Source organism: Ruditapes philippinarum, unplaced genomic scaffold (assembly GCF_026571515.1).
Source record: "Ruditapes philippinarum isolate M1 unplaced genomic scaffold, ASM2657151v2 ctg10210_1_1_1_1, whole genome shotgun sequence".
In the NCBI taxonomy this organism is placed as follows: Eukaryota; Metazoa; Mollusca; class Bivalvia; order Venerida; family Veneridae; genus Ruditapes; species Ruditapes philippinarum.
The window spans coordinates 1-26905 of NW_026865262.1; the positions used below are offsets into that span (position 1 = coordinate 1).

The 26905-nt window shown below is 33.7% G+C and overlaps 3 protein-coding genes across 5 annotated transcripts; all 3 read right to left on the minus strand.

Moving 5' to 3' along the window:
* Positions 1-553: 553 nt before the first annotated feature.
* LOC132728420 (vacuole membrane protein 1-like) lies at positions 554-13082 on the minus strand (the record flags this gene model as incomplete). 3 transcript variants are annotated; one of them, XM_060714065.1, is given in 4 exon segments in its annotated part: positions 554-664; positions 1711-1801; positions 2918-3165; positions 12723-13082. In XM_060714065.1, coding segments are annotated over 4 exon segments (558 nt in total), but the record flags the coding sequence as incomplete, so codon positions are not given.
* A 526-nt stretch (positions 13083-13608) lies between these two features.
* LOC132728421 (neuromedin-U receptor 2-like) lies at positions 13609-15685 on the minus strand. Its single transcript, XM_060714068.1, has one exon. The coding sequence runs from the start codon at positions 15398-15400 to the stop codon at positions 14297-14299; it is 1104 nt and encodes a 367-aa protein (XP_060570051.1). The 5' UTR covers positions 15401-15685; the 3' UTR covers positions 13609-14296.
* A 1707-nt stretch (positions 15686-17392) lies between these two features.
* LOC132728422 (uncharacterized) lies at positions 17393-26318 on the minus strand. The gene is made up of 7 exons (XM_060714069.1): positions 26105-26318; positions 25390-25518; positions 24207-24531; positions 23101-23133; positions 21400-21486; positions 20670-20873; positions 17393-19880 (listed from the first exon to the last, which is right to left on the minus strand). Exons 1-7 carry the CDS (start codon positions 26252-26254, stop codon positions 19534-19536), a joined length of 1275 nt encoding a protein of 424 aa, XP_060570052.1. The 5' UTR covers positions 26255-26318; the 3' UTR covers positions 17393-19533.
* Between the last annotated feature and the right edge of the window lie 587 nt (positions 26319-26905).

Here is a 26905-nt window from a genome sequence, read left to right on the forward strand (position 1 = left end):
TACCTGTAGACATATATGATCATTCCCAGAGAATATTGTCAGTGAAAAACGAGTATGAAATTGCACACAAATCCTATAATAAACTGATTAGTCAATCCAATGGCTAATATGATATCACAACTATTCGTTGAATTATGGTGGAGGAGTGGAGAAAGCCCTCAGGTGCATAGTTTCAGATGTGAACAAGCACCAAAGTAAAACTACCACATTTTGCAAGCTTAATGAATAAGTGGATAGCATACATTCATATTAAAAGAGTAAAACTTAAAATATATTGCATGAAAATGTTGTGATGCATTCCTCATTGATCGTTAACATGCTGGAAAACAAAACTGATTAGCCTATGCCAACAGTGTAGAAACCAGACCAGCCTGCACATCCATGCCGAATGACCATGTTGCTAGCTAAATTTTTGTATTTTGATATTGAAATCCCTAAAACTTCAAAAGAACTTTTCTATATTCAAAACAAGGAAAAACCCATGCACATATTTAGTGAGTTATTTCCAATATCATAAAGAACTTAAGAGACAATCTTTAACAAAAAAACTTACCAGATATAACAGGAAAGTATGTAGACCTGTCCCTAGACCGACCGAGGACAATATTCCGAGTCCAACCCAATACGCACACCACAGGAATGTTTTCTCCATACTTGCTACAGTCTAAAGCAAACAAAACAAAATCTTAATTTCTAAAAATACCTTGTAAACACAGATTACAAAATAGGAACAGTAAAAGATCTTGTATCCTATTTCATTTCCAAATAAATATTGTTTTTTGTTTTTGTTTTGGGTTTTAGGTCACATCGACACAGTATAGGTCATATCGCGACATTCCAGCTTTACTGGTGGAGGAAGACCTCAGGTGCTCTTCCGTGCATTATTTCAGGCACGAACGGGCACCTGAGTAGAACCACCGACGTTCCGTAAGCTAGCTGGATAGCTTCCTCACATGACAGAATCCAAAGTCCCTGTCGGGATTCGAACCCACAGCGGTGAGGGGCAAGTGGTTTGAAGTCAACGACCTTAACCACTCGGCCACGGAAAATAAATATCAAGGTCAGAAGAACTACTGGGTGATGTTTTTTTTTTCCAGGATCTCTGTAACAGTTTTAAATCAATTTATCCTCTGGTGAAAACAGTTCTTACCCTGTATGTGGTAGGGTATCTATTTTTTCTTATAAAAGCTCATCTCCAAGAAAATTTTGGATATGTAAGAGGCTAAAAATGGCCTCAGGTCAACTTGAAGGTAATCTGTAACCAACGCTGAAAAGCCTTTGACTTTATCTCAATCCATTGAAAAGTTGGAGCACTTTGAAATCAGTTTTGATGGAAAATCAAAGCAAAATAGTAATTTCATAGCAATTTGAACTTAACAGGAGGTTTTTCAATGAAAACAGCCATTTTTCACAAAATGCTCATGAAGTAATAGGTGTCAGGTGCTCTTTTGTGCATTATCTTAGGTTTGAGCTGACACATGAGTAAAACCACCAACCTTCTGTAAGCAATCAGACTGGACCAAGTGTTTAAATCTAGCCACTCGGCCACAGAAAATTTTTGAAATTGCGAGATGCACAAATGAAACGTAATCAGTATTTTGGAATTCCACAATGCAACAATGAAATGATTTTCAAGCAAGATTATCATTAAGAACTTTAAGTATGTATCACTTAATAGATGTAATACATGTATTTGAAATGTTTACTTACTTTTTGATGTGCTCCTTCTATATAATACACAAGGACAAGAAAAGTAATAAAACTGAGTACAAGCATCACAGATTTTTTTCTTCCATATAACCTGAAAATAGTCCAAAAACATTTATTAAAAGGTAAAACATACAAAAGAACATTACTACATTATGTGGTGTAAATGCTCGTCTGTTAAGGACAACAACTAAAAAATATCAAATTCAAGAGTGTCATTATGCTTACATTGTTAATGCTCAAGATAATTGGTAATTATACAAACGTATGATAATTTTCCAGACCAAAAAGGGCTATTAGTTATCACTAAGAAATGCTGCTTGTACAGAATGTTCTGCTTTGTCCACATTAGCAAAAATGTTCAAGTGAATGGGCTACATTTAATTTACATGTTTTGCTCAATGAGGACAATGCAGCGATCATAATAGCTCATCTCTTTCTTGAAAACAAGCTAAAAATCACAGCAACAAAAATTGTAGCATAGTTTGCCAAAACTGCAAATTTCAGGCCCATAGCAGACACAGCAGTCATAACAGAAGCATCTAAGTAAAGCAATCAACTAAAACTAATTTGTTATTGACTCTGTAAGAAAATATATGCATAAATAATTCAAGGATATATGTGGCACAAATTATTCAAAGATACATGTGGCACAAACAATTCAAGTATATATGTGGCCAAATAATACAAGGATATATGTGGCACAAATAATTCAAGGATATGTGGCACAAATTATTCAAGGATATATGTGACACACATAACTCAAAGATATATGTGGCACAAATTATTTGACAACAATAATTGTGGCAAAATTAATTCAAGGATATGTGGCACAAATTATTCAAGTATATATGTGGCCAAATAATTCAAGGATATATGTGGCATAAATAATTCAAGGACATATGTGGCACAAATTATTCAACAATATTTGTGGCACAAATAATTCAAGGATATGTGGCACAAGTTATTCAAGTATATATGTGGCCAAATAATTCAAGGATATATGTGGCACAAATAATTCAAGGACATATGTGGCACAAATTATTCAACAATATTTGTGGCACAAATAATTCAAGGATATGTGGCACAAATTATTCAAGGATATATGTGGCACATATTATTCAACAATATTTGTGGCACAAATTATTCAAGGAGAAATCATGCACTAATAATACAAGAAATACATTGCACACATAAATGAAGGACATACCTTGCACAGAGTAATGTGAAAAGTGTACTGGCTTCTAGAATGAAATATTTCAAGGTTGTGACGGGTGATCGCCACAGGACGATTTTCTCTCGTAGCCGTCGTTCCATTTCTCTTTGCCTTTTTTCTATCACTTTATTCACACTTCCATTTGCATCTTCAGATTCTGATTTACGTTGTTTTAGATACTCAGCTAATGGCGTTTTACCTGATTTGGTCATTTTCTTCTGAGAGTCAAGTAATCGTCTAACCTAAATCATGAAAAACCCATATAATTATCATCAAAATATAAAAATATCAATTAAACACAGTGATGAATTATAAATACTGCAAAATTTAACCATAATGTAGAGCCAGCATCTAATCACAGTGAAAGTAAGAATAATTCCATTCTTATAACTGATAAAAAAGTAATTTTAAAATTATGGCAGTTTTCAAAGTTAAAGGGAGTTTTTTAATAGTTAGCTATTGAAAAGTTCAAGAAAAAAAATTGAAAAACTGCCATTGAATTAAATTAAAAAAAAAAGTTGCTTAAAAACCAGTACAATTTTCTTTTTATATAAGAAAAAAGGAAAAATTCATTAAAAAATTGAGAAAAAAAAAACAAAAAGTTCTCTTTGTTCCCGTTTATAAGAAAAAATTTGAGATTTCAAAAAAATCAAACTTTTTTTGCAAAAATTTAAAAAAAATTATACAATTTTTAAGATTAAATGGAAATTTTTCGTGATTTTCTACTGCATAAGAATTTAATACCGAAAAAAATATTTTTCATCAAACCCCCCCACCAAAAAATTTTGGAATAAAAAATTTATAAAAATGTTGTCAAAATTTTCCTTAATTATATAGCTATATTTTAATTCCGTTATAAATGAAAAAAAAACTAAATTAAAAAAGGCCTTCTCCAAACCCGATTAAAGTCCTCCTTATGAAAGTACATGTGAAAACCAAAAAAAATCTTTTTTTAGATTGCGGCATTATAGTTTGAAAATTTTTAAAAAAATTTTAAAAGTTAAACATTTAGTTGTATAAATTTTGCAAAAAAAAAATCTAAAAAGCCCTTTTGGGACTTAAAAATTCAAACTAAAAAAAAATAGAAATTGAAAGAAAAATTGGTGAAAATGTGAAATTCAATTATTTTTGTTAATATTAAACTGAATTTTTTTGTAAAAAATTAAGAATTTTTCAATTTAATATACTTTTTTCACAGTTTATTTTTTTGGAAAGCCCCTTGGAGATCAATTTAAAAATTTTTTTATTACATTAAGGGGCAAAACAAAATAAAATACCGTAAAATTCCCATTAAAAAGCCTACCCACCACAGAAGCCTTACATTTTTCAAATTGAGGGCATTTATTAAAACACAGTTTTTCCTAAATCCAAATATCATTGTAAATATGTTTGGTGTTAAACAAGTTTTGGTAATAATTTTTAAAAGTTTTAAAGTTTACATGATACATTTTTTGTGTTTACAATTAAATAAAATGGATTCTGAAGGATTTGAATAAAATTATTGATTTACATTTGAGTTCAGCACTGGTGAGTAAAAAACCTTTGGGGGCTTTATTTGGTGAGGAGCAGTAAGTAGGAATTTTACGGTACATATACCATTATATAAAGCGTCTGCTGTATATTAGCAAAATTGCTATACATATATTATATGTACAGGCATTATCTCAAAATAGTGCATGGCATTTCCACCCTTATCACCAGGGACCAATATAAAGCCTCATTCCAAATCCAAAATATTTTACAAGTTATATCCAAAAAAAACCAGTATTTTCCCCCTTCCTTAGAAAGTTTTAGAGGGGGAGCACATTGTTTGTACCCACGCCCTAGAAATTCCTATATATCTCCAAAAACATTGTCAAATTCAAGTCATTTTCTTTCAAAATTACAACTTATTTCACTCTTTTCCCACAATGACTGAAAAACAAAAGCAAAAATAAACAAACAAAAAGCAAACCCATGCACATAACATATTGAGGGTTTTGAGTGTAAAACAACTGTTAACTCATATTAAATAATATATATGCAAAGCACAGTACAATGATGTATACCACTTTTTAACGAGCATAAATACATATGTAAAATATATCAGATATTAACTTCATGCATAAATGCATTCTATTTGCCTAGAGAAAAATATGAACTTATTTAAAATCATCGATATAACAATGATGAATGGTAAAAACATAAAATTACAAACTTTTCAGTCCCCACACAATACATTATCCAACTTTCAACAGGCATGATTTATGTTGTTTTTCCCTATAAAGCTAAATCAAGCTAGTTTAAAGTTGTATCAGTTTTGACATATGAGTTGAACATATGATATTTATAAATATATATTGACACTCATGTGTAAAATCTACCACACTTGACATGTATGTTCAAAGGTTAGTAGTATATGTAATAAAGTCAATACAATCTATATAAGAAAAGAACACCATATGGTATAAAACAAATCAACACAAGGGGCCCAGAAAGGGGTATCAGTTTTATGTCTTTTCTGTATAAATAATTTTATATAATTATATTTTTGATAAAAGTCTTCCCTTAAAATAACCCAGTGTCTTGTTCTTGGTAGTTAGGTTTTAAGTAAATCTCATTATTAACAACATTTTATATGGCTTTTAAGTTTAACTCACTTAGATGGAATAAGATCTTGTTCTTGACCTCAAATGTTCAGAAATAATGCATGTACAAGCAAAGTAAAATCACTTATTTATGGTGTGACAGTGATTATAATGTATGGTCTCCAATGCCATGGTGGGGGAGGTGCTGATTACAACTATATGAGCTTTAAAATAAGTTTATTAAAGATATAATTAAACTATAAAATTTATTATTCATTGTTATCTAATATATTATACAATATTATAATTTTTTTTAATGATTTCACATTCCTGGAGTGTCATTGTTATTTATAAATAAAAATATTGGGATTTTTTGGATTGCTCTTTTATTATGGATTACAAATCTATAAGGTAAAAAAAAATTTCCTACAAAATGTGGTGGTGTGGAAGGGGGCACAAATTAGAGGAGGGGGCGTTAATTGGAAACAATATGGTATATGCCAATAGTGATATATTCATATTTCAAGGTATTATTGTATAAAATGGTTTTCTTTTTTGTTTCTCTCCTTTATCTTGTTGTCATGATGTCTGCAATTTTCCCTTGGACTAAAATTCTTATTTGGTACCATGGGAAGGGTACACTACTAAGGAGAATTTTTCTACCTAAGAAAAGTGAGAATCATTGTAAGTGGGCAAAACTAAAACTGTCATCAATTTTATCTAATGATTGAACCAGTCAATTGCAACCTCTTCGCAGGCAGTGCCAGGATTGCAGGATAAGTGAATCAAATCATTAACTTCTGTATGTCCCCACACTGAGAGACCAACAAGGTCAGTTTTATCCAAAGTGTCTGATGTAAGCGGTGGACAGATTGCTTGAAAGTGATGTGATATAAATTTATTTAAAACATTACTTTCAATATGTGACAGATAAACTATCTTATTAAAAGGAAATTCTTTTCTTCACTTTGGTTGGTGAACAACTACATTTGTATATCTTAGAGTTACATTAGTGCTCAATCTTTCCTCAATAAAATCTTGCCATACTAAGTTTTTAACAATTACGCTATGATGTTGTTGTGCCAAGGAGTAAAAATGTCACTAAGCAACGTCAACTTTGTAAGAGTAACCTTAAGCACTATGTCAAAGTTCCCGCTTTCCCTGATGGTTTCCCGATATTTCACCTCCTTTGTCTCGTTCATCTCCTGGATGTTTCTGCTCTTTAATTTTCGGCTACCATTTTAGTATGGTACTAGGCTTTACATGACCAATGCTGATGTTGTTGCTAGATTGGTAACCAATTTAATAATCAAGAAATTAGAATGATCTTAGTTATCAGTCAGAGAAAAAGGTCTCAAATCATGCAATGCACTAGTTTACATGTACGGAATGCCGTTAGGGCCATTGCCTATGAATGTGTTGATCTGAAACGATAGTACGATGGTGAAAACGTGAAATCACCAAACTACGATAGTGAAAACGCGAAACTACGATGATGAAAACGCGAAAGTACCATGATGAAAACGCGACAGTACCATACTACGATGATGAAAACGCGTTAAACTATCGTGTTTTCACCATCGTACTGTCGCGTTTTCACCATCGTAGTTTCGTGATTTCGCGTTTTCATTATCGTACTGTCGAGTATCGCGTTTCAGATCAAACCATTCATAGGCGATGGCCCTAACGGCATTCCGGAATGCCGTAAGGGTCATCGCCTATGAATGTGTTAATCAGAAACGCGATAGTCGATAGTACGATGGTGAAAACACGAAATCACGAAACTATGATGGTGACCACATGAAAGTGCGATGATGAAAACGCTATAGTACGCTGATGAAAACACGACAGTACGATGATGAAAACGCGAAATCACGAAACTACGATGGTGAAAACGCGACAGTACGATGGTGAAAACACGATAGTTTATCGCGTTTTCATCATCGTAGTTTTGTACTGTCGCGTTTTCATCATGGTACTTTCGCGTTTTCGGTTTAACACATTCATAGGCAATGGCCCTAACGGCATTCCGTATACATGTACATTTTTAATCTATGTTTGAAATAAACATGGGAATGTAATTTGAAAACTTGCAAAAAAGAGTCATCTATTAGAACAAGTCTTGCGATTCATCTTATACAAGCACTCAGGAATCAACTTTAGAGTATTTCAAGCACTTATAACACTAAAATGTAGAGCACTCTGAAGGCATCAGCACAGAGACCTGAGAAAACTCATGAAGTGCGAGGATAGTGAAGTTTACATCTTTACAGCAATTCTGGATCCATAGTTTAAGCTGTCATGGTGTTAAAACAAACATATCAATCAGCTACATGCAAAGATTAGCTCTTATGAAGAGGCCACTGATGACAACTTAAAAAGCCAATAACTTATTCATCAAGCATATTTAGTTTCATCCCAAAGGCACCTTAAGGCCAGAGAAATATACCTCTGAAAGAATAACAGAGCTGGAAAGGTGTCAAACAGAAGAATGGGGGAAAATATGGCTCAGACCCTATTGCATATTATCAGTCAGTTAATGAAATAAGATTGCCAACATAGTCCAAGCCTGCAATTCAATATTTGGCTTGACCAGCATCGTCTGCACCAGTAAAGGAGGCTTTTCTCCATAGCTTGCTTAGTGGCAAAGTTTTTGTCCTAGTCTCTGTAATATAAGTGATAAAAACTTTGTAACTCTCACGTTTGTTAAATATAACAAGGCCCTGTGAACAGTTTTCTGTAGTAGATGTCAGACAGTTGAAAGTTGAAAATAACTGATCTAATTCTAATGTCTTTTTTATAACTCTATTTTTTTCATGTTTGACCTACATGTACAGAATGTAGTATGTTTCTTACAACTTCAATTAAACCGGCTGATGTCAACCAGGTCATAATTTAGGATTTACACTAGACCTTGTATGACATAAAAAGTACATGGTATTATTTTCTTGTATCATTATTTGGAGACCTTTCTGTTGAAAATGTATCAGAGTCAAACCTTATACATATACATGCACAGTGCGTTAACTGGAGTTAATTACCTGCACTCTAGAGCATGCCCACTGATTGGCTTATTTCTTCTGAGGTTTATACATATTGTGACGCCAGAGAAAGCAATAGCAATAGAAATATTATATTTAGGTGTTTGTTCATTGGTTACTTTTATTCTCGGGTTTCAAATTGTGACAAAAGGGAAAAGGTTTTTATTGTTGTCTATGATACAAAAGAGAAAGAACATCAAAACACTGCAATCTGATATATACTCTACAAATCAGATAGCCTTGTGTTTCGATGCTCTATATATTACCTAACCATCTAAGCATATTTAAATGTATATTTTGGCTAACCCGTATACGTCAATTGCAAAATCAAGTGATCAAATAATATGGTGAAATGGCGACGAAATGATGTATATTTTCATCCATTGGAAATTATTAGGTAAAGTTTATGTTTGAAATTCGTCCTTTCACAGGAACCCAAAAATCTATCCAAAACAAAAAAATAACGATATATTTACTGAAAATGCGAGATCTGCAAATAATATGCGCAAATCGCGTGGGCCTAGATGCAACACTGCTCTTCTCCCATTGTTGGTTCCATTGCCAGTTCTAGCGATAAACTCTGTCATACCGTTATTTACTGTCTTTATAGATCCCAAAATTCTATCCAAAACAAAAAAAGAACGATTTAAATAAAAATCCCATATATATAATAGTATATATAATATGTGGGGAAATGGTGTTGCCTTCCTTGTATTTTTTTATAGTATACAAAAACAAGAGCTGTCGGTAGGACAGCAACGCTCGACTATTCTTAGTGCTTGATAGTAAAAAAAATGCTTGATAGAGTTACCTCCTCCTGTTTACAGGTTGGGGTCATGATGGTGAACAAGTGTGCAAAGTTTCAAAGCCATATGTCAATGGACTTTGAAAATATTTGAACTATTACAAAAACTTTAACGTAAATTCTAAGTCGAAAAGGGGCATAATTCTGTCAAAATGCTTGATAGAGTTACCTCCTCCTGTTTACAGGTTGGGGTCATGATGGTGAACAAGTGTGCAAAGTTTCAAAGCCATATGTCAATGGACTTTGAAAATATTTGAACTATTACAAAACTTTAACATAAATTCTAAGTCGAAAAAAAGGGCATAATTCTGTCAAAATGCTTGATAGAGTTACCTCCACCTGTTTCCAGGTTGGGTCATGATGGTGAACAAGTGTGCAAAGTTTCAAAGCCATATGTCAATGGACTTTGAAAAAATATTTGAACTATTACAAAAACTTTAACGTAAATTCTAAGTCGAAAAAGGGGCATAATTCTGTCAAAATGCTTGATAGAGTTACCTCCTCCTGTTTACAGGTTGGGGTCATGATGGTGAACAAGTGTGCAAAGTTTCAAAGCCATATGTCAATGGACTTTGAAAATATTTGAACTATTACAAAAACTTTAACGTAAATTCTAAGTCGAAAAAGGGGCATAATTCTGTCAAAATGCTTGATAGAGTTACCTCCTCCTGTCTACAGGTTGGGGTCATGATGGTGAACAAGTGTGCAAAGTTTCAAAGCCATATGTCTATGGACTTTGAAAATATTTGAACTATTACAAAAACTTTAACATAAGTGGTTACGCGGACGCCGACGCGGACGCCGACGCTCGGGTGACTGCAATAGCTCTACTTATTCTTATCGAATAGTCGAGCTAAAAATAGATTGACCTTATGTCACTACCATGCCACAGACTTAGATTTAAAGGGAACCTTGCTGCCTACATGTAACTTTTGGCAAATGTTATAGTTACTGACCTCTAAGCTTAGTTAATGCTTTTCTAAATATCCCATGCCGTACCATTGCCTGATTTGAAATTAAAATATAGGCAGGCAATTTTCGCCGCGAAAAATTGGCTCAAAGTAAAAAATTGCCAGTGCTAGCCCTGACTAAATGCGTGCCAAGTCGCGCATCTGACGATCTTTCTTATCTTCATTGTATCTTGAACAAGCTGCTTGAACCAGGGTCAAAACACCATTTTTGGGGAAGGGGCCTCAGCCTTTTTTGGGGAAGGGGCCTCAGCCTTTTTTGGGGGGAAATTATGCGTGATTTTGGCATACTTTGGGTAAAGGGGTCTCAAATTTAACACAAACTTTTAACAAGTTCTTTAAAATATAGAAAAGCAAAACTAATAAGGCAGTAAAAGACCTTAATTCAACACCATCATTTAATTTTGTTCTAAATTCTATAGGAAATTTCAAAAGACTGGGGAATTTTGAGGACCAAACTGGGGAAAAAAGAGGCTAGTTTGGTTGGGGAAGCAGCCTATATTCGGCCTCTACAAAGAAGGTTTTTTTGGCCCTGTGAACTCTTCAGCCATGTTTGTTTTCACTCGCGGTTATGACTAAAATATATACTAAATCGCGTGCAGAAGCTGACTTGGTTATCTTGGGTGTGTATTTTAGTAATTGTCAATTTTTTATTTCTGTTGTTGAGCGTACGATAGCTGTTAAAAATGCCTAAATCAGTAAATGTAAGATAAATGAATTCTTTTATGTATGTCATATTGTTAGGTAAATGCATGTCCCCCACATTTTTTTCAAATCCCCCACATTTTTGAGTTAAGTGGGGACAATCCCCATAATTTTGAAATTCTAGATGCAACACCGAGAAGAGCAGTGATAAATTCAAAAGTTGGATATTTGATAAGAGTAAGCAGTGTTTCTGATAGATTTTAATATGTTTTATTGATTAAGTGTGCTCGGAAGTAAATTCCAGGCGTTTTTATGAATATTCCTTGTAAATGTATGGCGGGTGAGGAAATGTTGCATTCCTTGTGTTTTTTATAGTATATATATGGGATTTTTTTTTTTAAATTGTTATCTTTTTGTTTTGGATAGAATTTTGGGTTCCTGTCAGTGTGGTTTTTTAGATGTTGATACTTGGCTTATTAATAGATTTTATACTTTTTTTACTCAATAGAATGATTCTTGAATGAAAACGAACATGCCATATTCCTGGCATCAGGGCTCTCGATTGACACGGGGATCCGGGTTTTGACTCGTGAAAATCGGGAAATGCACAAAATTGACACGTGATAAAATCTGCTCAAGAGTCAATTTGCCACATGGGATTTTCAGCTATGCAATAATAATTACCTTTAATCCACCCCTAATTACCTATCAAATCCTACATATGTTCAAATCTCACTCATTAAAAATGTCAACAGGCAGTATAAGCCGTGTATAAAATGCTTTACACACTGCATTGTTTATACCCTGTGCACTGAAGCGCGACAATTCAGTGGCTGCAATTTGACAGTGCTAAAAATAGCTCTACACAACTGATAAGAATTACATACTTGAGGTGTCAATTATTGATTGCTTTTAAAGTTTTATAATACGTCTTTGATTTACTTGGAGTACCTGTGCATTTGTTATTTCTTTTTCCATTAAATATTCCAAGGTACATTTTGGTATTTAAAATTAATATGATATAGCATACCTGTAAAGATAATTTTTTTATATTTTATACATTTAATCAGAAAAGCTGCTGCTTATTTTATTCTTTCACAGCAATTCATTTTTTTTGTTTTATTTGGGTTTTTTTAGGTGGAGGAGGGGGGGAGAGGTATAGACATTTAAAATTATGGATTTTTTCTGTCAATTTAGACTTTGGAATCTCCAAAAATGACCTCCAATACAGTCATTTTTGTAACATAAAAATGATTCATGTAGTCAAATGACACTAGAAAAAAATGATTTGACTCATGAAAATTTTGGCCAAAGAGTCTTTGACTCGTGAAATTCTGACCCTACTGAGAGCCCTGCCTGGCATGATTATTGGTGGACATTCCCTTTCGTTGTTTTCAGCGTATACGTCCGGTCCTACTAAACACTGCTAAGGACCCGTATACGTCTTGTCACAGTATAAAAAATTGGTACACTAAAGACCTTATGCTAGGATTAACCGATTGTGTTACTACTATAAATCACTTTTTCTAAGCTGGAAAAAAGGTGTTCAGGCTTAAATGTCCATGGGCCAAAGGAGGTGAAAATTTTCTACATTTGGTGACAGGTGCCATATATCTCATTTCATTTTCAGTAAACCAAACAACCGAGGTAAAAATGTGTCAAGCAAAGTACAGGTCAAGAAGCAGATCTAAAAAAATAAAGGCATTCAATAATACAGATAAAACAAATAAAATAAAAATGACAAATAAAACTCCAGGCAACGTCAGCTCTTACCAACACATCTTTTTTGCCATTCGTACCCAACTTTTTTTTCTTCAACTGAGCTCTTAAATTTGAAACAGTACACGTTCGAAGTTCGTCTTCAGTGAGAAGTTTGGACATCTTATGTCCGTTTATCTAATGACACAGATAACAAAAACAAATATCTATACATAGAAAGCACGAATATAAATAGATCTGTATAAATTTCAACCTTTAATCACCGGTGTTTTGATTACAGATCACCACACGATTCTTATTGGGAAATAGATAGACGGGTTAACAGGACGTCAGATTAATTTTGACACCTTTGAGGAAGAAAAGGTGTGTAGTGGTCTTCAATCATCATTTCCGGCTAAAAGTACAAACAGAATTTATTTTCGCGGAAAGAGCTTATTAAGGTTACACAGTACTAAAATATGAATATAAATAACGTTTTCTTTCAAATTAAGACCAAATCGTGAAAAATGTTAAACAAAGGACGGTAAGAATTCATTAATATAAGTGACCAGAAATAACTTTAAATAATATAATCAATGAAAATGAATCTATATTCATTGCAATTATGTTCTATGAATTAAGAGTGAGGCGATTACTGAAAATAATTAAGTACATCCACGGATCTTTAGGTAAAAATAATTACTCGGAGATTAAAACAAATATTTTCAACCTGACTAAATATTAAATCCTTTTTACTTTTTCAAGTACAGTAAACTTTAAAAATGAACTTTGAATAACTCTATTCATATTGGAATATTTTCACAGCCAATTTTGACTGCAATTTTAATTATAATTTTTATATGTACACATGTATTTCGTATTTATTAAATTTTACCTTAAAACGGTGTCAATACAGCTACGTTGAAAAAAGAGTTAAATGACCACCATAAACAATCGATCTTAATGACTTAAAACATAAATGTATATGTATATCGATAATTGACAAAAAACCATGACATATATGACATTTAGATTTATTTTTCTATTCTTATTCATTGACTACACATTAATTTATGCACTGTCATTGCATTACTACAAAAAATATTTTTACAAAACTTTACTAAAGACAAAAAATAATATCAGATTGAGAATATTAACATGTTACTATAAAATGATGTAACGATGAAGTGCACGTGACGTCTCTGTTTATTCTTGCAATGAATGAAAAGTGATGAATAAAAAATGAGAAACTTCATAAATATATGCAGCACCAGTGAAAACACTCTGTGAAATTACAAATATTAGGCGTTTGATTATTTAAGTGTTTAATTAGAGTAATATTATAAATTACTCGTGATCTCCATAAATAAAAAGGTGCACGACCAGCACCAGCATTAATATATAACCAAATTTAATGAATGCTTAGTTTCTGGTGGCTGTAAACATTCAGATAAGGCATTTTAGGCTAGGTAACTATAGCCCTGATAATCTTCCATAACCTACATTAGTTGGAATTACGCATTAAGATAAGTAGATTTTATGAAATAATTAAATAAAAAAGCTATATATTTTGGATTACAGTTCTCTTCATTTGTGTTATATACAATTTATAATAAATGACACTTGTTTAGACACTTGTATAATTATATTCATGACCACTCAAAACTTTCAAACTTTTGCTTCATTCTGAAAACCCTACACAAGTGACTCCGGAATTGCGTTGCCACCGGCGATGCCACATATATAATTATATTAATTGCAAAATTGAATTGGTAGAAGAAAAAGAAGAAAGCCCTCGTCCATTTCAGTCTTAGCTTTGTTATCATAAAGTTCACGTATTCAGGACTGTCTGGTGTTACAGCAAACATCTGGTTCCAGATGAGTTCCGTGGTTTGCACGATGCCAAGAGGCAGGACAAGTAACAGGTATCGGGTAGAGACAAGAAGTAGTAGTTTAGTAGTTCGGTTGTCTGCTTCAGATAACACTTTTTGAGGAAGTGAATCGTTCAATTTGCGACTTATGCGCAGTTCTAGTATGATTCCAACATTTACCAGGGCAATAATCATTGTCGGTAGCCAAGTATTTAATGCGACATAAACGGCGATGATTTCTTTAAAGATCAATCTCCTTGTTTTACACGCTTTGTATCCGTACACAGAGTCACCCTCGAATCCCGACACACCAATTTTGTGTAGTGATATTAAAAATATGACGAATGAAAGAAATAGGATGGTAAAACAAGTCTTTCTTCTGGAAGGTCTCACTTTCAAAGAATACCTTATCATGACGTATCGCTCTACGGTAAACGCCACTATTATCCACACTGAAAGAATATTAAAAAGTTCCACAACTACACTATGTACGGTACACAAAGTCTCACTGTCTTGGCACACGTGGTTCACCGTCTCAAAATTCCCTCGAAGCACACCGACCATGAAGTTGAATACGAGAGTGCAGGAATCATACACGGCTAGAACGGTCAAATATAAATTCGGTGGGTTCTTTCGCATCTGACTTTGTACCAACACAAATAAGGACACAATATTTCCAAATACTCCGGCGGCAACTATAACTGATGTACCATATGATAGCAAGAATTTTACAACTGTTACAAAAGGAAGTAAATCAATCCAAAATGATACAAGTTCACATGGCCATTTCAAAATATCATCTTCAGTTATATTTTTTCCTATTAGCTCGTCAATTTCTTCGTAAGTGTACGAACATATAGATCCATTAACTGCAACCGACATTGTGCGTTCCGTCTCCTATCGATGCCGAAGCTTATTTGAAAATCAGTAAATAATTTTGTTTGTCAACTATTAATTCTTGTTTAAACATGCTTAGAAAATTATTATTATACTGAAGAACTTATCGGATAAACATGGATGCAACAATGGGATTAAATTTACCTATACATGTTCATACCTTAATACGTACAACAAAGTAAACACAATTCTGACGCATGTATAATGATCAATGATTAAAATGAAGACTTAAGGGAAATGAAGAATGATTGGTGCTAAATATTTCTTAATTTCACAGGAATTTCAATAACAGAATAACCGATTTTATTCAAGATTTTAGAAATGCCAATTGATGTATATTATGTATATTAAGTATTAATAAAATCGAAACAAATCAAGGCTAATTAAATGATCGAAAATTATCAGTCATATATTATAAAAAGCACATCGATCACAACTATATTTCATTTTGTGGTGTATTTCTGTATTATAAAATATAATACAAAAAAGGAAGTAAAAAAGAAAACTTAATAAAAATCATATATAGAATACATGTAATTTTCAATTAAAGGAAAAGGAGATAAAATGATATGTTAACCAAAAGTAATTACCCCTTTGCCATCAGTGTAGAGCCAGGCCAGTCTGCACATCCGTACGTGTAACATGTGAAAATCGTCATTAAAGCGAGGTCAATACAACAATACTACCTTCAGGCCGTAATAGATGTAATCTTTAAGAACGTGACATGTCATAATTGTCCAGTGACGTCACGTTCATCATACTCAAATTTTATCTAGATTATCGAGATAATCATTAATTTATTACAATCTCTGCATCACTTCTGTACAGATTAGATGTTGAATATTTTATGGTCCAGTTCTTGCAATCAATCTATGTACGTGATATCACACAGCAGTGATTGTCACGATAAAATTGTTTTCTTGATATTTGCATGTCTTGTTATTGTTGCTTGTACCAGATCAACAAATTTATCAGATAATTTCTAGTAAAATACAGTTCATCTTTAAACTCGACATACTTAATGCGTCGGATAGGCATGTATTTAAAGCTGCACGCCTCCAGTTTCATCCTAATTTTCATGAACATTTTGAAAAAGTATTTAAAGGTAAAATATTGTGAAATGAACAAAGAAAGTACTTGACACATTACAATCAGCACTTAAAATCCACGTAAATTACCAAAAAGAGGTCAAAATAGGCATAAATAGCACCTACTGCGTTAGTAACGCAGTAGAAATATGGTGATAAATACTACAAAATACAGTCATTAATTGCACATAAGATATAAATTATCAATTGAATCTTTAATTTGCTTACTTTTCTCAAAGTTTTAGTATGGTTTTTCCAAGTTTAATTTTGTTGAAATATTTTGGGTCATCTGCAGGCATGCAGCAGTTAAGCTATTTATAGCTAGGTTAGTGCTTATGTCAGACGCATATTGGGTACCATCCGTATTCCTAGGCGCTGTCGCTGTTGGACATCCTTTCTAGGTATAAAAAATACCTATGTTGCTTACTATTCTGTTCTCATTTAATAAAAGTGAACGTAAAAATTTCAGAATTACTTAGATAGATCTTTTTTTTGATATTACTCATTAAGATATACTCTTATGAAGTATTTATAGTATGTATGGATGAAATTTAAAGAACCACGCACCGACCGTCTGTGATACAATCTGACTAAAGTTCATTACGCGTAGCGTTATTTCAATCAAATTGCTTTCCGGTTTTTTACGTCACACCGACACAGTATAGGACATTTGGCGACGTTCCAGCTTTACTGGTGAAGAAAGACCTCAGGTGCCCTTACGTGCATTATTTCAGGCACGAACGGGCACCTGAGTAGAACTCCGACGTTCCGTAAGCTAGCTGTATAGCTTCCTAACATGAAAGAATCCAATTAAAGTCCCTGTCGGGATTCGAACCCACAGCGGTGAGGGGCAAGTGGTCTGAAGTCATGTGAAAAACAATAAGATCAATTTCAATTTGTTGTCAGTTTCTTTAATAGATCTCATATACCTTATAAAAACATACATATACATTTTCTTACATTATTTTTATTCTTCTTGACTTACCTACATACAATTTACACTCTAAAATATGCAAGGCATTGTAGGAATATTATGATAACAATTTAAACTTAATTTCTTGATAAATTTAACCAATAAGGCTTATAATCTTCATAACTCCATGGATTGATAAATTACCATGTACATGTAGTTTTAAGCGGTGCAGAAAGTCAAGAAGAAGAAAAAACAATTCTCGTCTGCTCTATAAGATTTTACATATGTACAACCTCATCTCGCGGAAATCATCATCAACATGTACAAGAAGTAAAAAAGGAGGTGCGGAAAAGAGTATAATTATAATACATGAAACACATTAAATAACAATGCTGTTAAAATGAAAAAAAATCGAAGGTCATAAAATGAAATTTAAAATATATCATTAAAAATTCATTAAAGAGAAACAAAATAGAGGTTCTGTATAGGATTATATAAAGACATAAAAAAAGTTTTTAATGTTAAAGCAATAATGCATCTTCATGTTAATGTACATTATAACATGTACAATGTATAAGTTACAATAAAAATATAATGTAGATTTACTAATGACAATGGCAAACATAAAATTCTCCCAAACATTTCGATCATATATATAATTTTATACTTCTAGTGTGAAATGATGCTAACCATGGCCTACTGACTTTGTGCAACGCATTTACCCTGCTTTGAAAGTAATTGCCCTGTTATGAATGTATTTGTCCTGCTTTAATGTATTCGCCCTGCTTTCAATGAATTTGCCCTGCTTGAATGTATTTGCCTTGCTTTGAATGTATTTTCCCTACTTTGAATGCATTTGCCCTGCTTTGAAAGTATTTGGCCTGCTTTGAATGTATTTGCCCTGCTATTAATGTATTTACCCTGCTTAAAATATATTATTTGCCCTGCTTTGAATTTGGAACAGTCAAATCAATTTTATGGAATTTCAATATAAAAATGCAGCTACCAACAGCGTAGCGCCGGTCAGCCACACACCTCACGGACGTACAGACTGACCCGGCTCTATACTGTTGGCAAAGGCTAATCACTTTCAGTTTCAGTAGTTAATGAGCCAAAAAATAACTAAGGTCCCCCAAGGACGACATTCAAGCCGCAGTATAAGGAACTAAATAAAAATCTTTTTGGCGTATGCAATTATGAATAAACCGGACAAGTATTTAATCTCCAACTAGCATCGAAGGCTAAAGTTTTGACACCTCTAATAAACTTACTTTAGAATTTGTGAAAAAGAATTACATCTGTTGCAGAGAACAAAACATGTTATTAACACATATTATGCCAAATATCTTAACGGACCGTTCCATTTTTCATTCCGGACAATTTCAAAATATGCATGTAGACGAACAGTGCAGACAGGTGGTTTTTTAACACAGAATGTTTTAAAGTCATAGTGATATTATAATCTGATAAACCTGATCAGAAATGTGCATAACCCCGGCCAATGAAGTATAAATTTGATGATTTTTATTTGTAAACTTGTTAAATGATTTCGTAAATAAAGATCATTTGAGCCGCGTCACGACAAAACCAACATGATGGGTTTGCGACCAGCATGGATCCAGACCAGCCTACGCATCCGCGCAGTCTGAGTAGGATACATTTTGTTCGCTTACCAACTCTATTACAAGTAGAGAAACTGATAGCGAACAGCATGGATCCTGATCAGACTGCTCGCAAACGCACTACGTTGGTTTTGTCGTTACGCGGCTCATTTGATGTTACAATTAATTAAATAACAACTCGGGTCAGCAATAGTGACGTTTAGGGGCGATTTTAGATTTTAAAAAGCCAATCCATTCAAGCAGGTCTCAGGAAAATGTAAAAATCTAAGAAAAATATATATCTTATATTATTAAAGCTAATGAATTTGACAGGTTATATGACCGACTTGTAAACCTATATGGCCCGAGCTACTCGGAAACAGCCGTTTATACACGGTCATATAGCCTGTCAAAAGTTTCTATGGAATCGCTTATACTGCATGAATGATATTAACGCCACAATTGTCCAATGAAAAGCGGCGTTACAAACATGCTATATAACAAAGCTATATGGAATTATAAGTGCGAAAAATCGTTCTTTTCTAGTTTTTTGTTTGCTTCAAGAGTTCTTTTCAGAACGACTTTAAGGTCCTTCCTACCCATATCATGAAGTTCCATGAGAAGGTCTTCATACATGTTTTGGTTACTGGCCTCGTGTTCTTGTTTCTGTGATCTTCTTTGAGATCTCCAGTGGAGGAAGGATTGGAAGTTAGCAGATACAACGTCCCCGGGGTGATTCGACTTATTTGTTTGAAGAACAGGGTTTGGTACCCGAAGTCCAATAAGTAACCGGTTAGCATCAGCAGGTGGCAGGGCCCACGCTAAGGTACTCAAAGATTCATTACAAAGAATTTTGTCGTATGCTGTTACAGAAAAAGAAAGGAAAAAGAATTTAAATCGACTAAAAGTATAGCGCTTTTTTCAACAAGCACACATCAATATTTCAAAAGTAAAAATCTATTTAACAATTCAATGTAAGTTTGAATATAGAAATCAACTCCAGTTTCAATTTAAAATGTAATTATTTTATTTGAAAAATATACAACGTTTCGACTCAAAAGTCTTCATCAGGTATACTTTGTTTACAGGAAATGACGTCAACATCCATTTTATTACTGCACGACTCGGGTTACATTTTCACGGCTGTTGTCGATTTATAAGAACAACCAATTCAATAATACTACATTTATTTTTTTGTAATTTGAAAACCCACTCCAAAGTGTCATAAGTCCGATGAATCGACACCTAAGGTATGTGACCTCGAATCGCCACATGTTGACTTCGTTTTAAAAGGATCCTATGCATCACACCGTCAGGGGTCAGTGTTACTAAGCAGGTGCCCTTCCGTATACTAATTCACGTAAGTATAGGGGGCATTTTAGCTACACATCTTGAACTGATACAAATTCATTCTCAACCAAATGGTAGATGAAATATGCGTTCAAAACATTGTAATATCAATCTAAATTCTTATATATGGCCACAAGACCCTTCAAGAATCTTTAGAACGAATTCATAATTCAGCAAACTATCTTTATTTGTCAGAAAAAAAAATGAAATAACTTCATAATGTTCATAGTTCATATAAACGTTACGATTATCCAATGAAACGCTAGGATACAAACGTTTTATATACAAAAAGAAGATTATACCTGATTCAATATTTTGGCCACCTGCTGGAGGTACAACTTGAGGACCCTTTGGAGGTACAGCTTGAGGACCATCTTGAGGGCCAACTTGTGGACGCACATAATTTACACCTAGGTGTACAAACTGACCAGCTTGAGGGCCAGCTGGATTGACTGGAGGTACAACATTAGGACCGGGATGGCGAGGGTTATTTAACACCAAATTACCTGTATAAATAAACAAGCTAAATCTAAATGCAACATACGACGTACATGTACCGTCAAATTTGTATTCAGTGACCGCGCAAGGGAAACACCAAAAACGGTCACTTACTGAAACGGTCTCTTAAGACAAAGCATTATAAAAATGTCAAAATTAATGAAAAATTATACATGACATCTTTCTTTTGCTGTGGCCCGGGGGGGGAATTTTTTCAACTTCATTTATATAAATGTTTAATAATTAAAACAATCCGATAATTCAAATAGATGCTAATATAAAAAAAGAACATTCTGATAGTTATTGTTAAACAGTTTTGGTCCATTACGTACATGTTTGACATTTTCCAGAATTTTTTTAATGTATTTAGAAAAAAATAGTCCATTTTCTCATACGTCATACATCGTCTGATAAAACCGAAAACCTCCAACAAACTATCGTCTGTCACATAATCGCATGGACCAAGTAAGTAAGATTTCTAATTAGGGTTTAAGAGGTGTAAAATGAAAAAAAGAAGTTCAATACTATCTTTACCCATAGCTTGGTTCAGTGGTGGATATCGGTCAAGAGAGTCGTCTGGTATCCTATCGGCTTCAACACTACCACTACAATGCCCGTCACCTTAAAAATATCATACGAAAAACATATGCATTAAATTCTTCTAGCTATATCCAACTCAATATGATCTTTTAGTTCCGGATGTCTTGATTTGTAGGAGGTGTAATTACTAACTAGAACTCCGCGAGTCGGATGTGTCGCCTTGTGAACAATATAGTTTAAGAGAAATGGCAAAGACAAAAATGAAATTTGAAAATCAACAAAGGGCAATAACTCAAAAAATAAGAAATGAAGATCAGCAGTTTCTGTGCACTGCACTTCTTATCAATAAAATCTGTCATCCTATTAAGTTTCAAGTCTAAAGCTTTTATAATTTATGAGAAATGGCCTGGACAAAAATAAAGTATGAAAATTAACAAAGGGCAATAACTCAAAAAATAAGAAATGCAGATCAGCAGTTTCTGTGCACTGCACTTCTTATCAAAAGATCTATCATCCTAATAAGTTTCAAGTCTAAAGCTTTTATAATCTATGAGAAATGGCCTGGACAAAAATAAAGTATGAAAACTAACAAAGGGCAATAACTCAAAAAATAAGAAATGCAGAGTACCAGTTCTTGAGCACTGCACTTCTTCTTAATGAGATCTATCACCCTATGAAGTTTCATGTCCATAGCTTTTATACTTTAGGAGAAAAGGCCTGGACAAAAATAAAGTATGAAAATTAACAAAGGGCAATAACTCAAAAAATAATAAATGCAGAGTACCAGTTCTTGTGCACTGCACTTCTTCTTAATGAGATCTATCATCCTATGAAGTTTCAAGTTAATAGCTTTTATACTTTAGGAGAAATGGCCTGGACAAAAATAAAGTATGAAAATTAACAAAGGGCAATAACTCAAAAAATAAGAAATGCAGAGTACCAGTTATTGTGCACTGCACTTCTTCTTAATGAGATCTATCATCTTATGAAGTTTCAAGTCCACAGATTTTATACTTAAGGAGAAATGGCCTGGACAAAAATAAAGTATAAAAATAAACAAAGGGCAATAACTCAAAAAATAAGGAGTACAGAGTACTGGTTCTTGTGCACTGCACTTCGGGTCATTATGAGAAGCATGCATACCAAGTTTGAAGTCAATCCGACTTATAATGACTGACTTATGCTCCGGACAAGCTTTAGGGGACGCCGACGCCGACACCGACGACGACACCGACAACGACGCCGACAACGACGCCGCCGACAAAAGTAACCCCTATATGTCGCCTTCTTCAAGGCGACACAAAAATCATCAGGACCGTCAAAGGCAGATTAACTGCTGCTGCCATTTAATTAGCAGTTATCACTACTAGAAAAAAAACACTAAACTTACCAACGGTAACGGCTTAGACTTTCGCCAAATTACCGGGCTTTTCCCCGGACCGCTCCCGATTTTAGTGGAATTTATTTTAGCACATTTCAAGGCCGGGAACGGACATTTTAAAATTCCGGGACTTTCCAGGACCTTCCCGAGCCCGTGGGAACCTTGTAGCAAGCAAACAAAATTGAGCACGCGTTTGGTTGTACGATACGAACAATATCTGACAACTTGTTTTATGTTTATGATATAATAGAATGGCTAAATCAAGACCATGACATTTAGAACTTATATTCTTGAAATTTAAATTGGATACTTACCTGAGGAAGAACTGTTATGCTCCCTTACAGTACCTGAAAAAATAAACAAGAAATTGAGAGAGAACATGTATTAGATTAGAATATGCATTCTTATCCAAAGGTTTTTAAAGAAGTATCCAAAAAGCGACAAGTTCAAAAACAAAACAACATCATAAATTAACTATAGCTCTTCAGCGCTTCTTATGTAAAATTCTTCCAAGTATAAATTTCAATAACCGTAAATTATACCATACCCAGACTATGGTATAATTTTCGGTTTGAAGATCGGAGGAGTGTTTTTGGGCGGATCTATAGATTAAAACAGATACACCATTGGTGCGTTGACGATTTCTGGGTTTGCGTAAATTATACCATAATCACGTGACCTTTCTAATGCAACCTCACTCGACTTCGTCTCGTGAGGTTAAGGCATAAGAAAGGTCACGTGATTATGGTATAATTTACGCAAACCCAGAAATCGTCAACGCAGCAATGCTGTATCTATTACATAACCGTTTGTTATATATCTTTTAGTAAATTAATAAACAAAGAGCAAGAAAATATTATTAAATAAAAAATGGTACATAAGAGGAAATACTTCGTTTTCACTGTTTATAAGGGCTGTTACAAGGATAAGTAATAGATATACCATTGCTGCGTTGACGATTTGTTGGTTTGCGTAAATTATACCACAATCACGTGACCTTTCTTATGCCTTAACCTAAGGAGGTTGCATAAGAAAGGTCACGTGATTATGGTATAATTTACGCAAACCCAGAAATCGTCAACGCACCAATGGTGTATCTGTTTTAACCTATAGCTCCGTCCAGAAACACTTACTCGGATCTTCAAAACTGAAAATTATACCATAGTCTTGGTATGGTAAAATTTACGGTTATTGGGAATTATACTTGGAAGAATTTTACATAAGAAGCGCTGATCGAATAGGTTAAATAATTTTTAGAGGACATCCTCATGTTGCGAATTAACAAAACCAAATTATTTCATCCCTACAAATTAAAAAACAACAACAACAAATAAACAACCAAAAACAAGCACAAAATAGTAACAGCGATAGTAGTAGCAGTGGCACATAAAGGACAGACACAAATTAAAATTGAACTCGCCTGCATCAACTGAATCATCGGCATCATTGCTGTAACTCAATGATGGATCCAAGCTTCCAAACGACTGCGAACTCACACTGCTGCTAAAGACGCTTGTTTGCCTAGACGTTGCGCCTGTAACGTCTGCAAACGAACTCGAGTTACTGGAAATGCTGACCGTTCTGATCGTCGGTACTTCATGTATAGTCACCGTATGCTTCACTCTACCGTCGACCTTGAACTTGATCGTGGCATTCCCTTCGCTTTTTTCATCATATGTGGGAACCAGTGATAAATGTTTTCTGCATTCACCCAAAGACTCGCTATATTCCAGAATGTCCTCCCCCTGTTGTTGGAAAGATCGTATGTTGTAAAACATTATAAATAATGCACGGCTCAGGTTATATTTTCAAAACAACCGTTTATATAGGACCATTTAACCTGTCAAAAAATCTTTATAACTAATAATATACACAGTTGCTGTCGATTTATAAAAAAAACTCACTTTATTCCTCTAAAAATGATGCTTGCTGTATTATAAATTCGTTATAAATATTTCTGACAAGTTTTATGGCTGTATATATACGGTTGTTTGCAATATAACCATCGCCTAGCGACTCGGGTTATCTTTATAAACAACCGTTTATATAGGATCATATTTAACCTGTCAAAAATCGTTATTACTAATAATATACATGTATAACTAAGTTACATTTTAGTTAAAATGAGTAGCTTGTTAACGTAATGTATACAAGGGGAATCCACTGAGATTTTTTGACATGACGGGACTGGAAATTTTTTTCAGAGATTTGTATGCGTTTAGTGTTAGTGTGAATGACTTACTTTGTGCAAATTTTCAGACTATTCCCTCATCCCCTTTTATCAGAATAGTCCTTTGTTTTGCGTAAAATGATATAAAAATGAAAAGCGTTACAGCGCTTTACTAAGAATTGAACTAACTATATTGATTTTCTATTTTGCAGATTTTTCCATTTAAAGTGGTTAAATTATCTATGTAAAGAAATCTCAAAGTTTATGTTTTCAGACTATATGATTTCAGTGTAGCTTCTTTACAAATAAAAACTGACCGATTTCTACGTACATGCAGGGCGAAAAAAATGAGAAAGAAACGATTCATTTCGCAATGAAGAAACCATCTATGCAGACGGCTACCGGATGTAAATGAAAGTAAACATATCATTACCGGTTCTAACGCTGACCGTGGTTTCAGAGCCCCGGATATTGAAAACTGAATATCGCACTTCTTTTCCTTCAGTGGAAGCTCAAATTCTGGGGAGCAACTTCCGACCACATTTTCATGCTCTATGTAAACCTGTAATAAACCGACATTTTATGATCTTGACTAATGCTGAATGATAACCGAAAAAATGATGATGATGATGTTGTTGTTGTTGATGATGATGATGATGCTATATGCTATTGAAGTTGTGTCTGTTGTTGTTGTTGTTAATGATGATGATGATAATTATTAACAAATGAGGATGATAAAATAATGTAGATGATGGTGATTTTGATACATATTATGAAGGTTTCACATACACAAGCACAAAATTCATGTTTGTTTGTTTGTTGTTTTTTTTTTGGTGGGGGGCGGGAGCAACAAAACATACTGAACACCTTATCTTGCATAGATCGGAGGTCTCTCTTTGAAGTTAATGCGGTAGCTCTGACACTCAAACACTTATAAATTGTTAGAAAAAAACAACTTATTTGTTCCTCCCAAATATAACAGGCATCAAATAATAATATGAGAGATTAAGTTTATTTTTAAATCAGGCTATCCTTGACTTATAAAAAACACACTTTTTAATCCAAGGAAATGAAGAAAATATTAACAATCAAATACAAATGTAACCGAAAATTTTGTTTATCTGTGAGAAAATTTGCAATTTACTCACCTGCTCTTCGGCTTTTCTCTTCTGTTTAACAGAGTCGACAGTTTTCTTCCGAATGACCTCAACGCTTACGGCAAAACGACCTTTGTCAAAATGTGTCTTCGACAGGAAGGTCAGCACGTGCACTTGGGTTGACGTATTACTCTTGAACATGCTTTAATCTTTCAGCAGACGACTTTTAGTGTAAAATGATCTAAGAACAAAAATAAGATGTAAAATTTCAAAGATACGAAGAAAAAAAAACAACAAGAAGAAGCTGTGCACTTTTTAAAGAAGAACAAAACTGTTAAATTCTCTGTAGACTCGCATTTTTTGCATTTTCGATTTAAACCATCTTTGCTTCTAGTTGAAATATGAGAAATACACATGTTTATCAACATTCTTATTACTGATGGAATTTTCTATATAAAAGCATCTTTGATAGTAAGTTAAGAAGAAAATGGACTTTGACCTCGGAATCGGCATACACGCAGAACACCCAGATGTATGGAACAGAATTAATGCATTTATTCTATCTTGCTTGATGACATTGGAACTTGCATTATGCTTAATTCCATCTTGATTGATGACATTGGAACTTGCAATATGCTTAATCCCATCTTGCTACATGACATTAGAACTTGCATTATGCTTGATTCCATCTTGCTTTATGCTATTTAAACTTTGCATTATGCTGGATTCCATTTTTCATTATTTCATTCAAACTTTCTTAGTGACCCATTCTTTCATTGAGTGATAACTATTAAACTGGAACAAGCCATTTGGAATACTAAAATGTTAACGTCATATACCTTTATGTATAAG

Coding starts and splice junctions, on each gene's coding strand:
- LOC132728421 (XM_060714068.1), bottom strand. CDS start 15,400: ATGTCGGTTGCAGTTAATGGATCTATATGTTCGTACACTTACGAAGAA.
- LOC132728422 (XM_060714069.1), bottom strand. CDS start 26,254: ATGTTCAAGAGTAATACGTCAACCCAAGTGCACGTGCTGACCTTCCTG. Junction 24,532..25,389: donor CACGGTCAGCGTTAGAACCG/GTAATGATATGT, acceptor TTCCAACAACAG/GGGGAGGACATTCTGGAATA. Junction 19,881..20,669: donor TGGCCAAAATATTGAATCAG/GTATAATCTTCT, acceptor TTTCTGTAACAG/CATACGACAAAATTCTTTGT.